The following is a 20,426-nucleotide window of genomic DNA, read 5'->3' on the forward strand; positions in this document are numbered from 1 at the left end:
AAGCTCATAGATACAGGAAACAGATTTGTGGTTGCCCGAGGTGGGGATGCGGGGCTGAGTGAAATTGGTGAAGGGGGATCAAAGCTACAAATTTCCAGTTATAAAATAAATAAGTCATGGGGATGTAAGGTACAGCATGGTGACTACTGTTAATAATGTACCACACAATGAAAAGTTGCTTACAGAGTAGACCTCATCACACACAAATAAATTTGTTCTCTATGTATGATTGATGGATGTTAATTAGACTTACTATGATGATCGCTTCCCAATATAAACGAATAGCGAATATCATGTCGTACACCTGAAACTAATATATCAATTATACCTCAATTTAAAAAATTCTAAAGAAAACCTCTCAGCATGAACCCAACACCTGTTTCGTTAGCTTCAAAGGACACAAAAAGGCAATAGAGCACCTAGCCAGACAGCAGTTACATCAAGAGGTCTTTTAACATCACAAGTACAGTTTCAAGGCGTTTACATCCAACCACGGGGTCCCTTATTTACAAAAAAAAAAAAAAAAAATGAACCTGAAGTGGAAAGTTCCCATATATTCCTAATATATCTTTTATGCTTTGGGAGGAAAAAAAAAAGACAAAATTTACTCATAATCCCCAAACCCATCCCTCTCTGCACACACAAGAAGGAAGCACTGAATTTAGGTTCCTAGATTCCAAATCCAGGCTCGGCCTCATAGTAACTGAGGAATCTTGTGTAGTTACCGGGCCTACACCTTAGTTTTGCCACCCACAAAATGGAGATAATAGTACTTACCTCTTATGCTGGGTGAGGATTAAATGAATCCTTGCAGAGTGTGGCTCAGTGCCTGGGTCACAGTAGGCGCTCAAATGCCTGTGCTACAGTAACGTTGCAGGTTTCTCATTTTCTCCTATATTCACTTAGTATTTTATCCGAGAAGCTGCGCTAAGCACCGGGACCTCCAGGTTAAAACCTATTTCCTGCTCTTCAGCAGGTCACTGCCTGCTCAAACACTCTCACACGGGCTACAGGAGGTGGGAGTGATACCTATTTATCTAGGTAACTTTTTGCTAAAAATATTTTTACTGTTCACAAGCTGAGTTTTTACCCAAGCCACGGGAACTGGCGTCTGCAAGCGCCTAGCAACTTTTTGAACCCGCAAACGAGCGAGATACGCGCTTGCGCAGGCGTCTTTGGTGTGTTGTCGCGAGAGTCTCTAGTCCCGCCTCTTCCGGCAAGCTCGGGCGCCGATTGGTCCGCGTGGCCTGTATAAGCGGCTGCGCGAAGAAGGGTACTTCCTTTTCCTCAGTTTCCGCTAAGGTGCTCGGTCCTTCCGAGGAAGCTAAGGCCGCGTTGGGGTGAGGCCCTCACTTCATCCGGCGACTAGCACCGCGCCCGGCAGACCCTGCCTAGCCCTCGCCCGCACCATGGCCTCCGTCTCGGAGCTCGCCTGCATCTACTCGGCCCTCATCCTACACGACGATGAGGTGACGGTCACGGTGAGTGCGGGCGTGGGCCGGTGGCGGGGTGCAGGTTACCCGCCCTCGCAGGCGTCCGGGGCGGACTCTTCTGGCCGGAGCCGCAGCCATCGACACCCCGACGGAGGGGGACGGGCGGGATGGGCGCCCATCGGGTGGTCCCATGTGCGGGCGGCCTGGGGCCTCGGCCACGTGCCCGCCCCGGAGGGAGTGGCTTTTACTTGGCGGCGGCGCGCTCCGGTTTTGACAATCTCTAGAGTAATTTGTGCAACACGTGGGCAGCCTCATCCGCAGCTAGAAAATGCTCCAGGACGCTTTATACCTCCATTTGGTGTGATTTCCTTTCGTGCTCTTGAGAAGACCCCCTGGGGCCTGGCTGCGTGGTGTGGAGGCTCTGCTCCACCTCTGGCCTTGCCTCACATCTTAAAATAGCAGCGTGACTTGGGCAGGTCCCAGCCTGTGAAGTGGCAGCGATGAACTCGAGGCCGTGCAAAATACCTGGCACACAAGAGCAGAGGCTTTTTTTTTTTTTTTTTTTTTTGCCTTTAGAGTGGAAGAAAGAGTCGTTTTAAATTAGCATACATGCGATGCCGGTAGAATATTTGAACTGGGTAAACGTAGTTTGGTACCCACGTTAAGAGTGATTTGCTTTCAATTTGCAATATTTCGGAGACATTTACGAAAGCTAAACTTTGCTGTATGATGGATTGCCGTTTTTATTTGTTTTAGGAGGATAAGATCAATGCCCTCATTAAAGCAGCCGGTGTAAATGTTGAACCTTTCTGGCCAGGCTTGTTTGCAAAGGTAAGGTGACGGTGGCAGTGATTTGGAGAAGTAAATTTTGGAAGACCGTTAAGTCAGGTGCTTATGCTAAACTCCAGAAGTGCCAGAATTCCACTGGACTTGTCCAAGTATGAGCAATGATTTCCTCACATTTCTCTCTCTGGGAGCGAATTAAGGTTTTGCTTTGTCATGACTTTGTCTTTTTCTCTTGGTCTCAGACTCTGCTGTCTCTTTCCTTGTGTTCTAAAATCATGAGGAAAATATATTAACTAGATCATTCCTTCATAAAAGGGTCACCCAGGAGGTAATACCACCTGTGCTGTTCCAAGCAAATCCTGCCAGCATGGTGATGGCCTTTTATTGACCACATATTTTGTGTTGGAATATAAAAGACTAATGAAAACCAGATTCCTACCCAAGGAACTTAGCACTGGCTACCTTGTGTAGGTTTTTAATCGCTGGCAAGTGAAATTGATAGCCTCTAACTATTCACCTTGTGTCCTTCAACCGTGAGACTTGAAAGATTGGACACATTGTTCCTAAATCATCTTCAGTGAATTCCCTTGGGAAAAGTCCTAGAAGTGCATAGTAGTATAAAAAATTGAGTTCACTCTGAGGAGGAGTCATGAACTGTGGAAAGCATCCTGGTTTGAGTGTTTAAGGAAGCTTGAAATTTCTCCTAGCAAGTTAAGCCAGCATTTTGGTGCTGGAACAAAAGGACAGGACTAAGCGTTTACCTATATATGCGTATGTATTGCAGGCTTTGGCCAATGTCAACATCGGGAGCCTCATCTGCAATGTGGGGGCAGGTGGACCTGCCCCAGCAGCTGGTGCTGCACCAGCAGGAGGTCCTGCCCCCTCCACCACTGCTGCCCCAGGTAGGAAACTTGGTATCAGAGTGTGGAGATTAGAAGTATTATATATAGGCAAAATTGTTCTTCATTTGCTAAGAGTAGATGATGTATAGAAATCTTAAAACCAGAGGCATAGTTTGATGAGGGAAATCTAGGGTATTTTTGACCACGAAAGTTGAAGGGCCTGGAGCTCTTGGAGTTTTAGAGAGGTAACTGACTATTTTCTGTTTTGTTTTTAGCTGAGGAGAAGAAAGTGGAAGCAAAGAAAGAAGAATCTGAAGAGTCTGATGATGACATGGGCTTTGGTCTTTTTGACTAAACCTCTTTAGTAGCACGTTCAATAAAAAGCTGAGTTCTTTGCTGCTGTTCGTCTTACTGATAGTTCTGGGGATGTGTTGTGTAAAGATGAACTTTGGCTTTCAGTGGTGTCTTCCTGAAAGAAGAAGCTGGGTGCAGCATTGAGAACTGCATGGAGACGCAGGAGGAGAAGGGTTCAGAGCAGACACCTTGTCCAGACTTCCCGCATGACTTCATGATTACAGGCTCTGTCCTCTAGACCTGAATAAGAGCCACTGTTGGGGGTGATCCAGGCCTCAGATTTTTGAAAAACTAACATGAAGTAGCTTTGGGGGAAGAGGTGATTGAATGGTGGTATGAAGTGGAAATTGGTTTGCTTTTCAAAATGCCAGGGCCACCCTAGAACTTGGATTTATATAACATGATTCTTGTGTATTCAGAGCATGTTAGGTGCCAGGCACTTGGGACATCTGTGCAATTAATAGATGGGGACATGGGATTGAGGAGTTGAGCAGGACTTTCTGGCCCCGACCGCCATCACTCCAGCGTACAGGACCATTTGTACATGTTACTATAGCCATTTGGGCAAGTGGCTGGTGTATCTTGTAAAATTGGACATCAAGATACATCTCTGGTAATGTTTAAAGCAGTGCTGAAAAATAAAACTCAAAGGTCCATCAAATAAGTGGCCCTCAGTTATCAGCGGTGGAAACTACAGATATGGAGGAATTCTTAACAGGGTGAGATTTAAAAGCAAGTCTTAGTAAATAACACATATAGCTCGTTACTCTTTTTGTAAAGCTCAAATTTTTAAAGAGATTAAGGCATTCATATCTGATAAAAAAGATAAGGTAGGGTAAATTAGGGCCTGAGGTGGCTGGGTACAATGAGAGAACATAGATGTCATTGTTCAAATTTAGACATGGAAAAGGGCATCGCGGAGCACTAAGGAATGTGTCATAAAACAAAGATGATCTACATCCGTGTGGTAAGTGCCTACTTTTCCTCACTTTCCTCATCCATAGCTCACCTAAATGAAGGCCACCACTGTGCTAATCTCAAGCGTCGTTCTGTACAACAATCCCATGCTGGTAAGACCCCATGTCAGGTGGGTAAGTAGAAGCTCAGAGGTTTTCATGCCTTTGGTTACAAAGTAGTAAGTGCCTGGAAGGATTAAAGCCAGGCAATGACTGCAAAGCCTACTTTAACTGCATCTCCCCATGCTCCTGCCCCTTAGCTTTCTCTGTAGTGATGAGAGTACATCCTCTAGAGTTGAGTTAGCGGGTTCCTTGCATTTAGCATTCAAGGAGGGAACACCCACGTTTAATTTAGCTGAAATATTTTTTGGATGGGTTAAAGAGAATACAAGATAAAGGAAAGCACAGCATCTAAAACAGCTGAAAATTAGTGGTAAATTGGGATATTACAAATTTAAGTTAGCCAAACCAAACAATACAATCGCAAATGTTCACTCTAGCAAGACTCATGTTAACATGGCCTAATGGATGGCCCAGCTTTTTAAAAGAAATATTTAATATAGTAAAAATTAATAGAGCTAAAAAAACCTTTCCAAAGAATGATCTGATAATCAGATTAGGGGACCCACATCCACATATAGGAATGCCAGTGTTTTATTCATTTGATATAAGTAATAAAGCCTGTCCAGTCCCACCCACCTTTCAGTTCTCTGAGCCTTGATTTCCACTTTGCAAAACGGAAATCATATCTACTTCATGTTACAGAATGAACAAAGTCATGCTTGCTGGCAGGCAAATGTTATTTTTCTTCTGCATAAGGCACAAGGAGCACAGCTGGCGTCCCTGCTTTCCAGAATCCCAGGTGCAACCTTGTGCTTCCCAAGCCTGCTCCCTGCCGATCCTGCCCAATCATGGTTGGTTTACTATGACACTTGAGGGCTGCGTACCTGCTTGGTTTCTAATAACTAGTTTCACACTTCTGATGTTCACCAAGCATACTTGTTACTTTTTAAACAGTTTCTTGTTCTTAAAATTCTATTCACATCTCCTGTGGCTACTGAAAGCATACCTAGGTCCACGGCCAGCTCACTCACCCCTCTAATAATCCTGCATTAGCAGGAAGCCAGCATCAGGTATATGGGCTCTAATCCTCGTGTTCTGAAGAATCTTGGGAACAGACATGTTCATTGACAAACCACCTAAGAAAACAACTTTTTAAAAAGTTCGCAGGGGCTTCCCTGGTGGTGCAGTGGTTAAGAATCTGCCTAGCAAGGCAGGGGACACGGGTATGAGCCCTGGTCCAGGAAGATCTCATGTCACAGAGCCATTAAGCCCCTGTGCCACAACTACTGAGCCTGTGCTCTAGAGCCTGCGAGTCACAACTACTGAGCCCGTGTGTCGCAACTACTGAAGTCCGCGTGCCTAGAGCCCGTGCTCTGCAGCAAGAGAGGCCACGGCAATGAGAAGCCTGTGCTCGCCGCAACTAGAGAAAAGCCCGCGCATAGCAACAAAGACCCAACACAGCCAAAAACAAATAAAAATTTAAAAAAAATATTTTAAAAAAGTCCACAGAATATGTTGGACAATGGGATAGGTTTTTAAAAAAATCCGAAGTGCCTATCAACTGTTTCTTTCTTTTTTTTGTTCTTCTCAGCTAAAAATGGTAAGGAGAGGGCTTCCCTGGTGGCCCAGTGGTTGAGGGTCCGCCTGCCAATGCAGGGGACATGGGTTCGTGCCCCGACCCGGGAAGATCCCACATGCCGCGGAGCGGCTAGGCCCGTGAGCCATGGCCACTGAGCCAGCGTGTCCAGAGCCTGTGCTCCGCCAATGGGAGAAGCCACAACAGTGAGAGGCCTACGTACCGCAAAAAAAAAAAAAAAAAAAAAAATGGTAAGGAGAGATTGAAATGTGAAGTTTTAAAACCACCTTTTGGAAAAGAAAACCAATTGAAAGAATTCAAAATATTTATGCAATAAAACAACTTGGTATGTTGCTACAACTTCAAATAAAATGTGTCAGATCCTTTCTCTCCCATAATTTGAAGGAGCATATACAGTAAAATTGTAAGGGAACAAGGTGACCAGGTGATTATTGACTTGGTTGGGTAGCACTTTATAATTTAGAAATAACTTTCACACATTCTCCCATTCTGAACTTTACATGTCAGGATAACTTAATTAGCCCTGTTTATATATCAAGACCCCATTGGAGAGTTTGAGACCCCTGTCAAGTTCACGCAGCTAGTGCAGGGCCTGCCACCTCAGTTGTCTCAAATCAGAATTTCTTCTACCAGACCTGGTGTCCCCTCCATACACGTGCTACGTAAGGTACAGTGGCCATTTTCTGTCACTTTGCAAGCTACTTCTCTCTCATCGTATCTTTGCAATCAAGCCTGGACACTTAAGCTTGATATAGACAGGGGCTGCTTTTAAGAGAAGACTGACGTTTTTAGTTCTGAAATAGCCAGGAGATGCCCCTCAGATTAAGAACACAGACACACAGAGCATGCATCATGGAACCTGGACTGTTCAGGTCAGATTCAGCAACCTTATGGAACACTAATGTCAGGACACAGGCTCAGGGGCCATCACATAGTTTCACAGGATTGCTCAAATAGTTATGAGCTTCCAAAGAATCCTCCAAGTTCTACTCAATTTAACTCACTGAAACTTCCACTCCTCTTACTTGTATACTTTGAGGGTTATTAAGATGTCCAATTAAGGTAAGAAACGTCTGTCTTTCACCTTCCAGATCTTTGCACTTGCTATATCCCCCATCTCCCTGGGTCATCTACTACCTACCCCAGTTAATTCTACTCCTGGCCTCAGGAAGCCCACCCCAGGCTATGTTAAATCTCTGCCCTAAGTTCCCTATATACCACTTCTTAAAAGTAAATGTGTAATTGTGCATTTTTGACAGTTTCTTCAATATCTTCCTGCCTCCATGAAGTGAGTTCAGGGATCAGGGCCGTGTTGCTCACCTGTATCCCCAGTACTTAACCACAACGCCTGGCTTATTGTTGGCGTTACTATTATATTTATCAGAGCCAAACCCTCTCCTATCACACGGAAGGTAATCAGTGCCCAGACAAAAGGAAGACCTTGCTCAGCAGCAGTGACTGCCCAAGCCAGAAGTGGAACCCAAGTCTCTGGACTAGCGAATGCCCTTTCCACTGCAGCCGGCCTGCCCCCTACCACAAGCCTCGTTCAGTCAATTCACACTTCGTACACAACCTGGAAGCTGCGTACTAATTCACACTTAGTACACACCTTCCAGGTTGCCAGGTACGATGTAGGTGTTCAGGCCCTGAGATGGGAACCCACGGACCCACATGAGGACTGAAGGCGCCAGACGCTGGTACCAGCTCTGGCTTTACACATTCCATAATCCTAAATCCGCAAGACCCGGGTCCGCGGACTCAAACGAGAGCGTCCCGGCATTCCCCCAGGTGATGCCAGAGCCACGCCTTATTGATGAATGTGGAATTCTCAGCAGGTGGGACAGCAGAAGCAAGGAGTGGCGCCCCGCAGCCTGCAAACTTCCTTCTGGACACCGTGACCTGTCACCTCCCCCATCACGTCTACATCGCCTAGCATGAGGGGAGAATATGCAGGAAAACTTGGAGACCGAGACCAGGCTACCGGGTGAAGTGTTCTCAGCTCTCCTCAGCCATACATTCCAGAAAAATCACGCTCCTCAACTAGCACTAATGCCTGGGCTTCAGACAGCCGCGCTCAAATTCTTATAGTGCGCCTCTCGCCAATCAACGTCCGCGCTGGGAGGAAGGGGCGGGACGGGAGGCGGGGTTAGAAGCCGAGTGTGGCCAAAGGAAGCAAACTCAGTTGCACTGAGGCTTATTGACCGCTAGGGGCGCGCGCGCCTCGGGGCTTTTGCGCGTGCCCGTTACCATCTCATCTATCCAGCTAGCAAAAGTTTTTAAGTCTGGTTTGGCGGCGGCATCGCAGTCACGGGCGCCAGTGAGTGGATCAAGGCAACTAATCTGTTGTGAAACCTCTAGGTCAGGAGATTCCTGCTCTATCATTAACCAACAGGAATGGGATGGGGCATATTTGTAAATTGGGAATAATGAGCCCATTCCTGCCATAAGGCTGTTTTTTTGAGGGGTGTGGAGCAACAATAGATTTCGGCGTTTGGACATTACTAATTAATATCACGGAGTAGCTCCCTGTTCTTTTATTTTGGGGGCAGTGGATCCTGCCTGTTCCCAGCACCTTGGTTTCCAGAAAGCGGTTTTTTGCCCAGAGAAAGAAGCGGGAAGATTTGTTCTACTTTTGACTGCTTATCATTAGCTGAGTCATCTGGGAAGCTGTTAAACAAAACGAAACAAAACAAAATACCCGAATGAAACAAACAACAACTAAATAGCTTCCTGGGCCCCTCCACAGGTCGAAGAACCAGGACCTCCCGGAAGGCGGCAGGGAGTCTGCATTTTAACTAGCTCTCCTGAGGAATTTGATGACTAGGGTTGGGAACTCCTGGTTTAGGGCAAACCCAGCTCCTCACGCAGTGCCTGCCGTGTAGGTGGTGAATAATAAGCATTGTTTGAAAGAATGACTGTGTACACCTGAAACTAACCCAACATTGTAAATCAGCTATAAAATAAAAATTAAAAACAAAACAAAAAGAACGACAATTAATAACTGTCTTCAGATACTGAAGGAAGATTTAACAGTTGAATTATAAACCATGTTGTCAACACTTGGAAGGTGGACCGTTGCTTTGAGTGAAAATGACTACAACTTTTTCGCGCAGGCTCAGCGGCCATGGCTCACGGGCACAGCCTCTCCACGGCATGTGGGATCTTCCCGGACCGGGGCACGAACCCGTGTTCCCTGCATCGGCAGGCGGACTCTCAACCACTGTGCCACCAGGGAAGCCCCACTACAACTTTTTAAGGAGTGTAATTGGTTTCCATCTCTCAGAATTTAAAGTGCCCTTACCTTCCACTCAGGAATTTCACTTATAAGAATCCATCCAAAAATATATGTACAATTTCACTGAAGCATTATTTGTAAGAGGGAAAAAAAAGTGCATGAGAAGAGGCTTTCATGTAGCCATTAACAGAAGTGCTGCTATTGAAAGATATCTGTGACACCTTGTTAAGGGAAAAAGGCAAATTACAGACTATTATACATAATATGACCCCAAAAGATTCACGTGCATATGTTTATATGTGTAGATAAAATTTCTGGAAGGATTCAAAAGTAACAACAGTGATTACCTCTGAAAGGAGAGATTGGACAGGGCAGGAGAGAGACTTTTTTTCCATTTCAGTTCATCCTTTTCCATATTACTTGCATTTAAAAAAATCATGACCATGCATTACTTTTAATAGCTCTTAAGTCCGGTTTAGTAATGGCAATGTGGTCTCTGACCCTGGTGAGTGGATTAAAGCAACTAATCTGTTGTGAAACCTCTATGTCAGGAGCGTCCAGCACTTTCATTAGCCAGCAGGAATGGGATGGGACATATTTGTAAATGGGGAGTAATGACCCTGTTCTTGCTGTAGGGCTGTTTGAGGGTTGGGGAGCAACAGTGAACGTTATTATTAATTTTTCAAAAATTGGAGGGGCTTTCATATGAAAGAGAAACTCACTTTATTCCAAGGAGCTATGGAGGGAAGAACTCTGACCAATTTTGAGAGCATTTTAGCTCAAAATAGGGAAAAACTTTGCTGGGCATTAGGCAGAGGCTGGGATAAATAAGACAATGTTTGTTTAGGGAATGAGCGTGGACTAGATATGTCTTCCACCGGTGAGATCCCATCAGTCTTTTGGGATAGAGGGTTAAGGGCTCTGACGTCAGACTACCTGGGTTGACTCAAATCCCACTCTGCCACTAAATAAGGCTGTGTGACCTTAGGAGAACTGTCTAACCTCTCTGTGCCTCCGTTTCTTCATATGCATGGTGGGGTTAATGATGAGACCTACCTCATAGAGTTCTTGTAGGATTCAATGAGATGGCATATGTAAAACACTTAGCACAGTTCCTGTTCAAAAAATGTTAGCATTTCTTTGCTATCTCATATGATGGATTGACATTTAAAAAATTAAAAAGAGCATCAGAGAAAAAATGCCTACTATTGGAGCAGCTGTTTTATTTTTACACCCTTTAAATTTCCATGGAAACAGCAACATACTGGATTTTCAGGATTAATGGAATTAGTAGATTGGTAGAATTGCATTCATGCCGGATGGCTTTGCTTACAAATGGAATGTTTGAAAGTTTCTTTCTTCCAGATGCTTGCTCAGTGCTGCCCCCGCGTGGTGAGGTAGGCAGGTAGGGGTGCGGGCTGTCCGCCCAGGGGTGAGTAAGGCAGTCCACCCATTTGAAAGTAAAGGCATGTTTGTGTGCCCACCAGTGACCCAGTCAGGAAGAAACCAAGTGCATTTTCACGTGGTCTTGCCTCCTGTGTAATTTACTTAAGCATATTAAGAGGAAAAGTCAAATGTGCTAAGTTCATTTCTTGTCTAAGAACAAGGAAGAACTTTACTGAGCTGCTGTGCAAGCTGCTGTACCCTTGGCTTTCCTCCAAGGTTGCTGGAAGAAACGGCCACATGAAAACCACTTCTGCTTTTTCCATAAAACTTATGGAGGCTGTTGTGTTGTTACTGTCTCCTAAATAAGGTCTTGTGTGAAAAATTCTTTTAAATTTAGAACCAGAAGGGGCTTCCCTGGTGGCACAGTGGTTAAGAACCCGCATGCCAATGCAGGGGACACGGGTTCGAGCCCTGGCCCGGGAAGATCCCACATGCCGCGGAGCAACTAAGCCCGTGTGTCACAACTACCGAGACTGCGCTCTAGAGCCCACAAGCCACAACTGCTGAGCCCGCGTGCCACAACTACTGAAGCCCATGTGCCTAGAGCCTGTGCTCCGCAACAAGAGAAGCCAACGCAATGCGAAGCCTGCACACTGCAACGAAGAGTAGTTTCTGCTCGCTGCAACTAGAGAAAGCCCACACGCAGCAACGAAGACCCAACACACAGCCAAAAATAAATAAATTTATTAAAAAAGAAAAAAAAATTAGGACCAGAAGAAAGTTTGTATCCTCCAGGGAATTGGTAGCCAGGCCTCCCTTATAATAACAAGAGCTCTGTGACTTACCACGCTCGCTTCTCTGCCTGAGAAACAGCACCAGGCTTAATGCCCAAGCTCAGCTATTAAATTGACCTAAATGGATAATGGATTTGCTTCCTCATCCTTTTCTTGGTACTGATTTAAAAAAAAACTTTTTTCTTTTTTTGTGGCTCTTGTAATGACTTCACAGCATACTTGTACTTTGATCTATGCTCTCATATCCTTTCAAGAAAGAGGAAAGGAATCCATAAATTAAACAAAGAGTGGAATGTTTCAAGTTGGTTGGTGTATGTGTGTATGTGTGTGTGTGTGTGTGCGTGTGTGTGTGAAAAGTTATTTGAGATGATTTTAAGTCAGTGGTTGCACTTGGGTTTTTGAGACTAACAAGTTTACGGGTCAAAGATTTCAGACCCAAATGTTTTTTTACTTGGGAAAATGAGAAGCTCATGTAAACAAGGCCATCAAGGAAGTTATGGTGTGGGCAAAGGACCAGAAGCTATTAAGGTTTGTTTCCTTAGCCACTACCACTAAGGGCAATATTGAATCAGCATTAATATTTGCAGACAGAAAGTTGGTCACCTATTTGGACGAAAAATATTTTCTCACCTCTGTCTTCATTAGGGCTTCACTTCCTTGAAGTGGTCTTTAAGTATAAAAATTGTCCTGGGAAGGTTAAGACATAAGTTCCTTGACCCCTCAGAGCAAATGAGATGGACTCCCAGATTCTCCTTTCTGAGGGTCCTTTCAGAGTCTGGTTCTGCTTCAGCTGGCTGTGTGACAATCAATAAGTCCCATGACCTCTCTGGTCCCCACACCCCACACCCCTCGCGGCATGAAGGGCTTGCAGGGAAGCTTCTGCCTCATGCAAGGCCAATGCCAGCTCCCTCCCAGGGCCCCGCGAAGCAGCCAGTGCCAGTGGAGTCGCCTTCCAGCCCTCAGGCGCACCACAGCTCCTGGCTCTGTTTACTCTCAAGTAAAGCCTTCCTTCTGTTTACTCAGCAAAGATTCTTTTAAGACAGGCTAAGCACACGGTTTACTCTGCTAAGAAGCCTTGCCATTTACTGTGAGGACCTGTGTTGACTTATTCTCGAGTCTCCGTTGACATTCACTGGGAAACGTTAACGCAAACACAAGGAGACATCCTGGGAGCTCCAGGCCTGACAAAGTGCTCTGGAAAGGGCCATCCTTTCTGTTTTGGTTAGAACCACCTCGATAATTAAAAATAACAGTCATGTACCGCACGACGAGATTCTAATGATCTCCTTTTCGGTTTTAGATTCGGTTTCTGAACACTTAGGCTAAAGGGCTCTAGAAAGCTTGCAGCATTAATTCTGGACGAGACCGTGTCTGTGCCAACCTCCTTCCGGGCACAGCTGCAAAGAACCTGGGCTGGGGGATCAAGTACAGCTCGGCCTCTAGGTGGCCCTGTGATTTTGAGACAGTTGCTTACTCTCTCTAGCTCTTGGCTTTCTCATCCACAGGGTGAGGGGAAGTGGTTTCCTCGCCCATCTCCCCAGCTAGACTGGGCCGGGGCCTGAGCACTGATCCTAAGAAATGTTTGTTGAATAAATGGATGAATGGATGTGCCCGAATCCTCCCCAAAGACCGGCTTGGCCTTGAGTCATCATCTGACAAGATCTGCTAATGGGGTCACTGCAGACAACCACAAACCCCCAACGTCTGAATCAGCCGTTGTGGCTGCCAAGGGGTTTCACTTGCCTCCGTCTCCATCTCCTCCCGGCTCCCCATCCAAGCTGACGCTTGTAAAGGAGACACCTTTGCAGGTGAGGGGACTGTGTATTTGGTTTGTCTTTGTTGCCTGGAAACTGTTGACATCCCGAGACATTCTGTTGCCTTCGCTGGCTCATGAAAAATTGATGACTTTTTTCTCTGTCAACAAACTCGCAGCCTGTTCACCTGGGCTGGGAATGAGTGGGAAGCTTGTTCCTTGCTCTGCAGCTGTTTGCTTTCTTTCAAGCTGTTGGGTGACTTTTCTTAGAGGTGGGGGTGGGGACCAGAGACGGTGGGGCCGGTTGAGTGCGGCTGTGTGCAGGTAGCCGATGCTAACGTAGAGAGGGCTGGTTTTACTTCCCTCAAGTGCTCCTTCAGTTCCACCAAGCTGAGGGAGAAGCATCCCTCCCGTCCAAGGCATCCCCTGGGTGCACCCTGCCCAGAGGCTTTCTCTGGCCTTTCCGGCCCTGGATCCTCCTTGCCCCCTGGGGGCAGCCCGCAATGCACAACTACTGTCCATTTTCCTTCTGCTTGGTCTGGTTTCTCCTCTCGGCCATGGAACCAGCCTTGTCGACCCATCCCTAAGGGAAGGCAGTTGATCTTCCTGGACAAGCACAGCGTATTAGACTTAGGAAGGATCTCAGAGAGCGTCTGTGGAAGAGGAAGCTAAGAGTGGCAAGGTGATGTGACCATCCAATTTTGGACTTAAGCTCAGGGTGTCTATCACCCTTGCCCTACAGCAAGGTTAAGACCCCCACCCCTACCTCTCAGCTTGTCAGGGGAAGGATCTGCCTTCCCATAGGCCTCCTTGGCTCTGACAGCGTCAGCTTTGCTGCTCATGTCTCTCACAGATGGAGAGTGCAGAACCCAGGATCTTGCTTCTGACTGCTGTCTTTGGGGCCCTGCCCCTTTCTCAGGCCTATGCTATCCCTCTGATCCAGCTGCAAGTCCAGGGATGCACCCCGGGTCAGCATCAGGACCCAAGTCTGAGGATGGCACAGAGTCCCTGTCTCTACTGAGGCAGTGCCCTTGGGAATGGATTCCTCATAACTAGCCCTGGGACCTCAGGCAGACATTTTGCCCAGTGGCCATTTGGACCAGTGCCACTCAAAGTGTGATCCCTGAACTGTGCTGGCTCACAAACTATTGTTAACCTGAAGACAGGTACAGGAAGTACTCACTGAGAACTTGTGAGGAAGCATTCAGAAACTTTTATAGCAATTTGACAGTGCCACATCATTCAAGCAGCATTTCATTTTTTAAAGTAATTCATTTTTATGAATTTTAACAAAAAGTATTGGTCCATGACAGATTGAAAGTTGAAAAAAAAAAAGAAAGCGTGGTCCTTCTCCAAGGATGTCTTAGGAAGCACTGCACCTGACCTCGTTTTCCAGCCTGCACTGCGGTGCTCCCCAAAGAGCTGTGGTCCTGTGAAGTTCTCCTTTGGGGCAGGAGGGGGCGACAGAGACATAGATAATCTGTCCTTCCTCAAGCAAGGCCGGTTCAGTCTCCAAGCATCCTCCATTTGACCACTTCTGGATGCTGGGACATGGGGAGAAAGGAAGTCTTTCTTCTTTATGTTTGCCTCAGCTGAGAGAAGAGTCACCAGACAGAACGTCCAGTAGGGATGGCTACGTGGAGATGACAGGAAAGTGTGGATCCCAGCCAGGGACGTTCTTCCTGGGGAAGTGTAGCTGTGGCTTGGGCATATAGGAGCAGAGCTCTGAGCCTGGGTTTGAATCCTGACTCCTCCTCTTAATTACTGTGAGACCTTGGCAAAGCCTCTTAATCTCTGGGAAAGCCAGTTTCTTCAAGTGTAAAGGGGCCACGATAATGGTACCTACCCCACAGGGCTCTTGGGGGATTTAAGGAGACGATCCGCGTAAAGCACTTAGTACTGTGCCTGGTCTGTATAAACAATCAATATATGTCTTCACTATCAGGACAGTCCCATTATACCTTGTTCTCTCTCAGTCCCTGCAAGGTTGGGAAACACCCCCATTTCTAGATGGGCAAGTGGAGGGCAGCCAGGCTCCTTTCCACCAGTCACTCTGGACCCTGTGACACGGGGAGATTTGGTTCAGTCCCACCTCCTCCAGGAAGTCTGCTGTGATAGATGCAAACTGCATGAGTCTTCCCATCCTGGCTTCATTTTTCTAAGTACTATTTTTTCTAATTTCTTCCTACTCCACGTCTCCCCAGCTTTGCACAGACTCTGCACACTTCATAGTATATAAGGCACCTTGCCACTGGAAGGCACTGTGACATGGTGGTTATAAGCCTTGAACCTGGAGCCCTGGCTCTACGTCTTTCCAGTTGTGTGACTTTGGGCAACTTGCTTGACTCCTCTGAGCTCTCCTTATTCTACCTTACGTATTACTGTGATAACTGAGCGAGGTAATGTGGGTGAAGGTCAGGTGCCAATGGACATCAGCAGATGAGGAAACTGAGGCTCAGGAAGGACACACGCTCAGCTACTGGGTACTTGCTGTATATTAGACTTGAGACACCCCACAGCAGAGAGGTGGGCACTTTTGTCTCCAGTTGGCAGATCAGGGAACTGAGACTCAGTTTACACACATCCGTAGGACTATGAAGAATTGGAGTTGGGTTGCTGAGCTCCAGTGTCTGATACAAAGTCCAGAGTTCCTCTCTGCCTGCATTTTTTTTAACATTTATTTAAGTTTATTTTTGGCTGCTTTGGTTCTTAACTGCGGCATGCGGGCTCTTCGTTGTGGTGTGCAGGCTTCTCTGTCTAGCTGTGGTGCGCAGCCTCAGTAGCTGCAGCGCGCAGGTTCTCTAGTTGTGGCTCACGTGCTCAGTAGTTGTGGCTCATGTGCTCAGTAGTTGTGGCATGTGGGCTTAGTTACCCCGCGGCATGTGGGATCTTAGTTCCCTCACCTGGGCTCAAACCCGTGTCCCCTGCATTGGAAGGCGGATTCTTAACCACTGGACCACCAGGAAAGCCCCTCGGCCTGCTCTGTGACAGGAGGGTAGGACAATGTGGGGGTTTTGGGCCCCTTAGGCACAGACCTAAAAGCCCAGAAATAACATCACACTTTTCTCTCTGATTTGCTCCAAACCTAGAGGACTTTCAAGAAGACAGGGGTGTTAGTGAGAGACTGGGGCTCCTATTTGGGGGAACCCCCAGAGCCTCTGTTAACAGGCAGCCCCTTGGCGTTAAACGGTCTGGCAGAAGAGAGAGTGGGAGTGAGCAGTAGGGGGCACTGTGACAGAGGAAGAGGGCCGAGGCTTCCCTGGGAACAGACCCAGGGCTCTGACTGCTCCTGGGCAAACTCAGCTGCATGAGGTGGGCAGCAGGACACGAGCCTACGGGTCCACAGTGCATCCTCCACATGGGAGCTGAGAACTAGAGGGCTCTCCAGAAATCAGTCAGAACGAGCGTAGTGAGCACTGACTTTGGAGCTGGCGGACTTGGATTTGAAAGTCCGCTCAGCTCTTTCTATCAATAGTTATGTGATGCTGGGCAAGTCGCTTAACTACTTTGGAGTCTCAGTGGCCTCAGCAAAAACCAAAACCAAAGCATCTGTTTCACGGGGCTGTCGGGAGGATCAGCGTGATGATGTGGGTACATTTCTCAGCATGCGCCTGGCACCTCATGAGCATTCAGTGAACGGCAGCTATTACTAAGAGAGATGTGATTTGCAGGGTCGTCCCAAAGAGCTGAGTCCCCTGCCCCTCAAGGTCTGGCGCCCTGTGCTGCTCTGTCCCCCTGCTGCGGCCCTTCATGGGCTCACCCCCTGGGACACTGACCTATGTGGGCCTCTTTCTGCCCAAGCAAACTGCCTATGCCCGAGGGCAATGTTTGCTGTCAGAGGCCTGTGGATCCCATGAGGGCCAAGGTGCTTGTGGGAGGGCTGTGGGGAGCGGGAGAGCCACGTGGCCCCTGCCCTGCTGTGGATTTGCTGTAAGTCCCTTGCCTTGTCTGGGCCTCTGTTTCTCCATGCACAGCTGGAGGGCCTGCAGGAGATAAACATGGAGGTTCCTCTTAGTCTAGCACCTGCCATCTAAGTATGTGTCCCCATCCTGCAAACATATTTACGTTTTAGCAGGGCCTTTTGCTGCAAAACCTAAAGTATGGCCTGAGGTAGGGAATGGGGAGGCTCCTAGCTAATGCTTATGGAGGAGAGCTGGTGGCGACTTCCCTCAGCTAAGAGGCGACCTTGGCCTTCCTCACGTCCAGCTTGCCTCTCCCGTGTGCCTCTACCCACGTAGTGCACACCCAGGCTTCAGGGTCCCCACCCCCAGCACGGTCTGCTCTTAGAGAAGGGTCTGATGGACTAGTTTGCTCTAAGGTATGAATGGCTGGTGCCACTCATTCTGAGGGCATTGAACTTGGCAGGTATAGAGTTTTTATCTAGAGAAGTTAAACTCTATATATGGAATCCCATCAAGAGCCTTTGAAGCTGGAAGATGTTGCCTCCATTCAAATTACAGCAGCCTCCATTTCCTGGCCTTGGCCATAAGGTGGGGCTAGGGCAACTGATTCAAAGCCCATGGCACACAGCAATCAAAGGAAAATAGATGAACTGAATTTCCTCACAATTAAAAATGTTTGTACTTCAAAAGACCCCATCAAGAAAGTGAAAAGACATCCCACACAATGGGAGAAAATTTTGCAAATTACATGTCTGATAAGAGACTTGTATCCAGAATATATAAAGAAAACTTACGAGTCAACAACAGCAAGTCAAGTGACCCAATTTAAAAATACACAAAAGACTTGAATAGACATTTCTCCGAAGAAGGTGTGCAAATGGCCAATAAGCACATGAAAAGATGCTCCACATCATCAGTCACTAGGAAAATGCAAATCAAAACCCTAATGAGATACCACTTCACACCCACTAGGACAGCTATTAACAAAAAGACAATAACAAGTGTTGGCAAGGATGTGGGGAAATTGGAAGCCCCATACATTGTTGGCGGAATCTTAAAATAGTGCAGTCGCTTTGGAGAAAGTATGGCAGTTCCTCAAAAAGTTAGGCATAGAGTTACCATATGACCCAGAAACTTCTAGGTATACATCCACGAGAATTGGAAACATACATCCACACAAAAATTTATATGTGATGAGGGGTGAGGGGAGGGGGAATTGGATGAAGGCAGTCGAAAAGTACAAAATTCCAGTTATAAGTACCAGGGATGTAATGTACAACATGATAAATATAATTAGCACTGCTGTATGTTATACAGGAAAGTTGTTAAGAGAGTAAATCCTAAGAGTTCTCATCACAAGAAAAAATATAGTTTTCTATTTCTTTAGTTCTGTATCTATATGAGATGATGGATGTTCACTCAACTTATTGTGGTGATCACTTTTTGCTGTCTGTAAGTCAAATCATTATGCTGTACATCTTAAACTTAACAGTGCTGTATGTCAATTATATCTCAATAAAAATGGAAGACAAAAAACATATACATGAATGTTCATAAGATCCAAAAAGAGGAAACCACTCAATGGACAAATCAATAAATTGTGGTAGAATGGATAAAGAAGATGTGGAACATATATACAATGGAATATTACTCAGCCATAAAAAGAAATGAAATTGAGCTATTTGTAATGAGGTGGATAGACCTAGAGTCTGTCATACAGAGTGAAGTAAGTCAGAAAGAAAAAGACAAATACCGTATGCTAACACATATATATGGAATTTAAGAAAAAAAAATGTCATGAAGAACCTAGGGGTAAGGCAGGAATAAAGACGCAGACCTCCTAGAGAACGGACTTGAGGTTATGGGGAGGGGGAAGGGTGAGCTGTGACAGGGCGAGAGAAAGTCATGGACATATACACACTAACAAACGTAGTAAGGTAGATAGCTAGTGGGAAGCAGCCGCATGGCACAGGGATATTGGCTTGGTGCTTTGTGACAGCCTGGAGGGGTGGGATAGGGAGGATGGGAGGGAGGGAGACGCAAGAGGGAAGACATATGGGAACATATGTTTATGTATGACTGATTCACTTTGTTATAAAGCAGAAACTAACACACCATTGTAAAGCAATTATACCCCAATAAAGATGTTAAAAAAAATTGTGGTATATCCATATAATGGAATATTATTCAGCCACTGAAAGGAATGAAATACTGGTAAAGGCTACAACATATATGAACCTTGAAAATATTATTTTAAATGAAAAAGCCAAACACAAAAAGCCACATATTATATGATTCCATTTGTATGGAATGTCCAGACTAGGCAGATACAGAGATGGAAAGTGGGCTAGTGGTTGCTAGGACTTGGGGGAGGGGAGAAAGGGGAGTGACAACTAATGGGTATAGGGTTCCTTTTTGGGGGGTGATGAATGTGTTCTGGAATTAGTGGTGACAGTTGCACAACTTTGTGATTATACTAAAATTACAGTTTATGCTTTCTTTAAGGGTAATTTCTCCATGCAGGTAGGAATGCCCCAAGGGGCACTGACAACATATGGGAGTATTTCTGGGGGTCCCAATGTTGAGGAGAGCACTGTTGGCACTGGGGTGGGGGCTATGAGGAGCCAGGGATGCTGGACATGTTTCAATGCCTGGGGCCAGCTCACGGTGAAGAATTGCCTTGCCCCCCACGTGACTTTCGAATGTCTCTCAGGACATTGATGTAGGTGATTATCTGAGCTCAAAACTAAACTCTGCTTTACATAATAAACACCAAGTATATTTGCAAGGTTTTAATATCCACTGAATTTCCCAGGAATATGACTACCATGTGAACTGGGAAGATTGTACGGCATCTCCTAATTAATGTCAGTTATCTATTCCTGAAAATGAGATGTTCTGTGTGAAATGCTTCTGGAAACATCTTTTCCTTTCTTTTCCTTTCCTTTTGTTTATTTTCTTTCCTTTCTTTTTAAAACTTATTTTATTTTCTTTAGTTATTTTTGGCTGCATTGGGTCTTCGTTGCTGCACAGGCGCTTTCTCTAGTTGCGGTGAGCGGCGGTTACTCTTCATTGTGGTATGTTGGCTTCTCATTGTGGCGGCTTCTCTTGTTGTGGCTCACAAGCTCTAGGCACAGGGGCTTCAGTAGTTGTGGACTGCGGGCTCTAGAGCGCAGGCTCAGTGGTTGTGGTGCATGGGCTTAGTTGCTCTGCGGCATGTGGGATCTTCCCAGATCAGGGCTCGAACCCGTGTCCCCTGCATTGGCAGGCAGATTCTTAACCACTGCGCCACCAGGGAAGTCCCTTTCCTTTCCTTTTTTTTTTT

The 20,426-nt window shown here is 46.3% G+C and overlaps 1 protein-coding gene and 1 long non-coding RNA gene across 3 annotated transcripts in view; one reads left to right on the forward strand and one right to left on the reverse strand.

Moving 5' to 3' along the window:
- LOC132522632 (uncharacterized) overlaps window positions 1-1,667 on the reverse strand; it is a 58,124-nt gene extending 56,457 nt beyond the window's left edge. The window contains exon 1 of the long non-coding RNA XR_009541302.1: window positions 778-1,667. This is a non-coding gene — a long non-coding RNA (uncharacterized LOC132522632). The remainder of the gene's footprint in view (window positions 1-777) is intronic.
- RPLP1 (ribosomal protein lateral stalk subunit P1) lies at window positions 1,279-3,459 on the forward strand. 2 transcript variants are annotated; one of them, XM_060153199.1, is made up of 4 exons: window positions 1,279-1,481; window positions 2,190-2,264; window positions 3,004-3,121; window positions 3,337-3,459. In XM_060153199.1, exons 1-4 carry the CDS (start codon window positions 1,410-1,412, stop codon window positions 3,414-3,416), a joined length of 345 nt encoding a protein of 114 aa, XP_060009182.1. In that variant the 5' UTR covers window positions 1,279-1,409; the 3' UTR covers window positions 3,417-3,459. The 2 variants fall into 2 exon arrangements, with proteins under 2 accessions (XP_060009182.1, XP_060009185.1); XM_060153202.1 differs by lacking the exon at window positions 2,190-2,264.
- The last annotated feature ends 16,967 nt before the right edge of the window (window positions 3,460-20,426 follow it).

This window comes from Lagenorhynchus albirostris, chromosome 1, assembly GCF_949774975.1.
Source record: "Lagenorhynchus albirostris chromosome 1, mLagAlb1.1, whole genome shotgun sequence".
Classification (NCBI taxonomy): Eukaryota; Metazoa; Chordata; class Mammalia; order Artiodactyla; family Delphinidae; genus Lagenorhynchus; species Lagenorhynchus albirostris.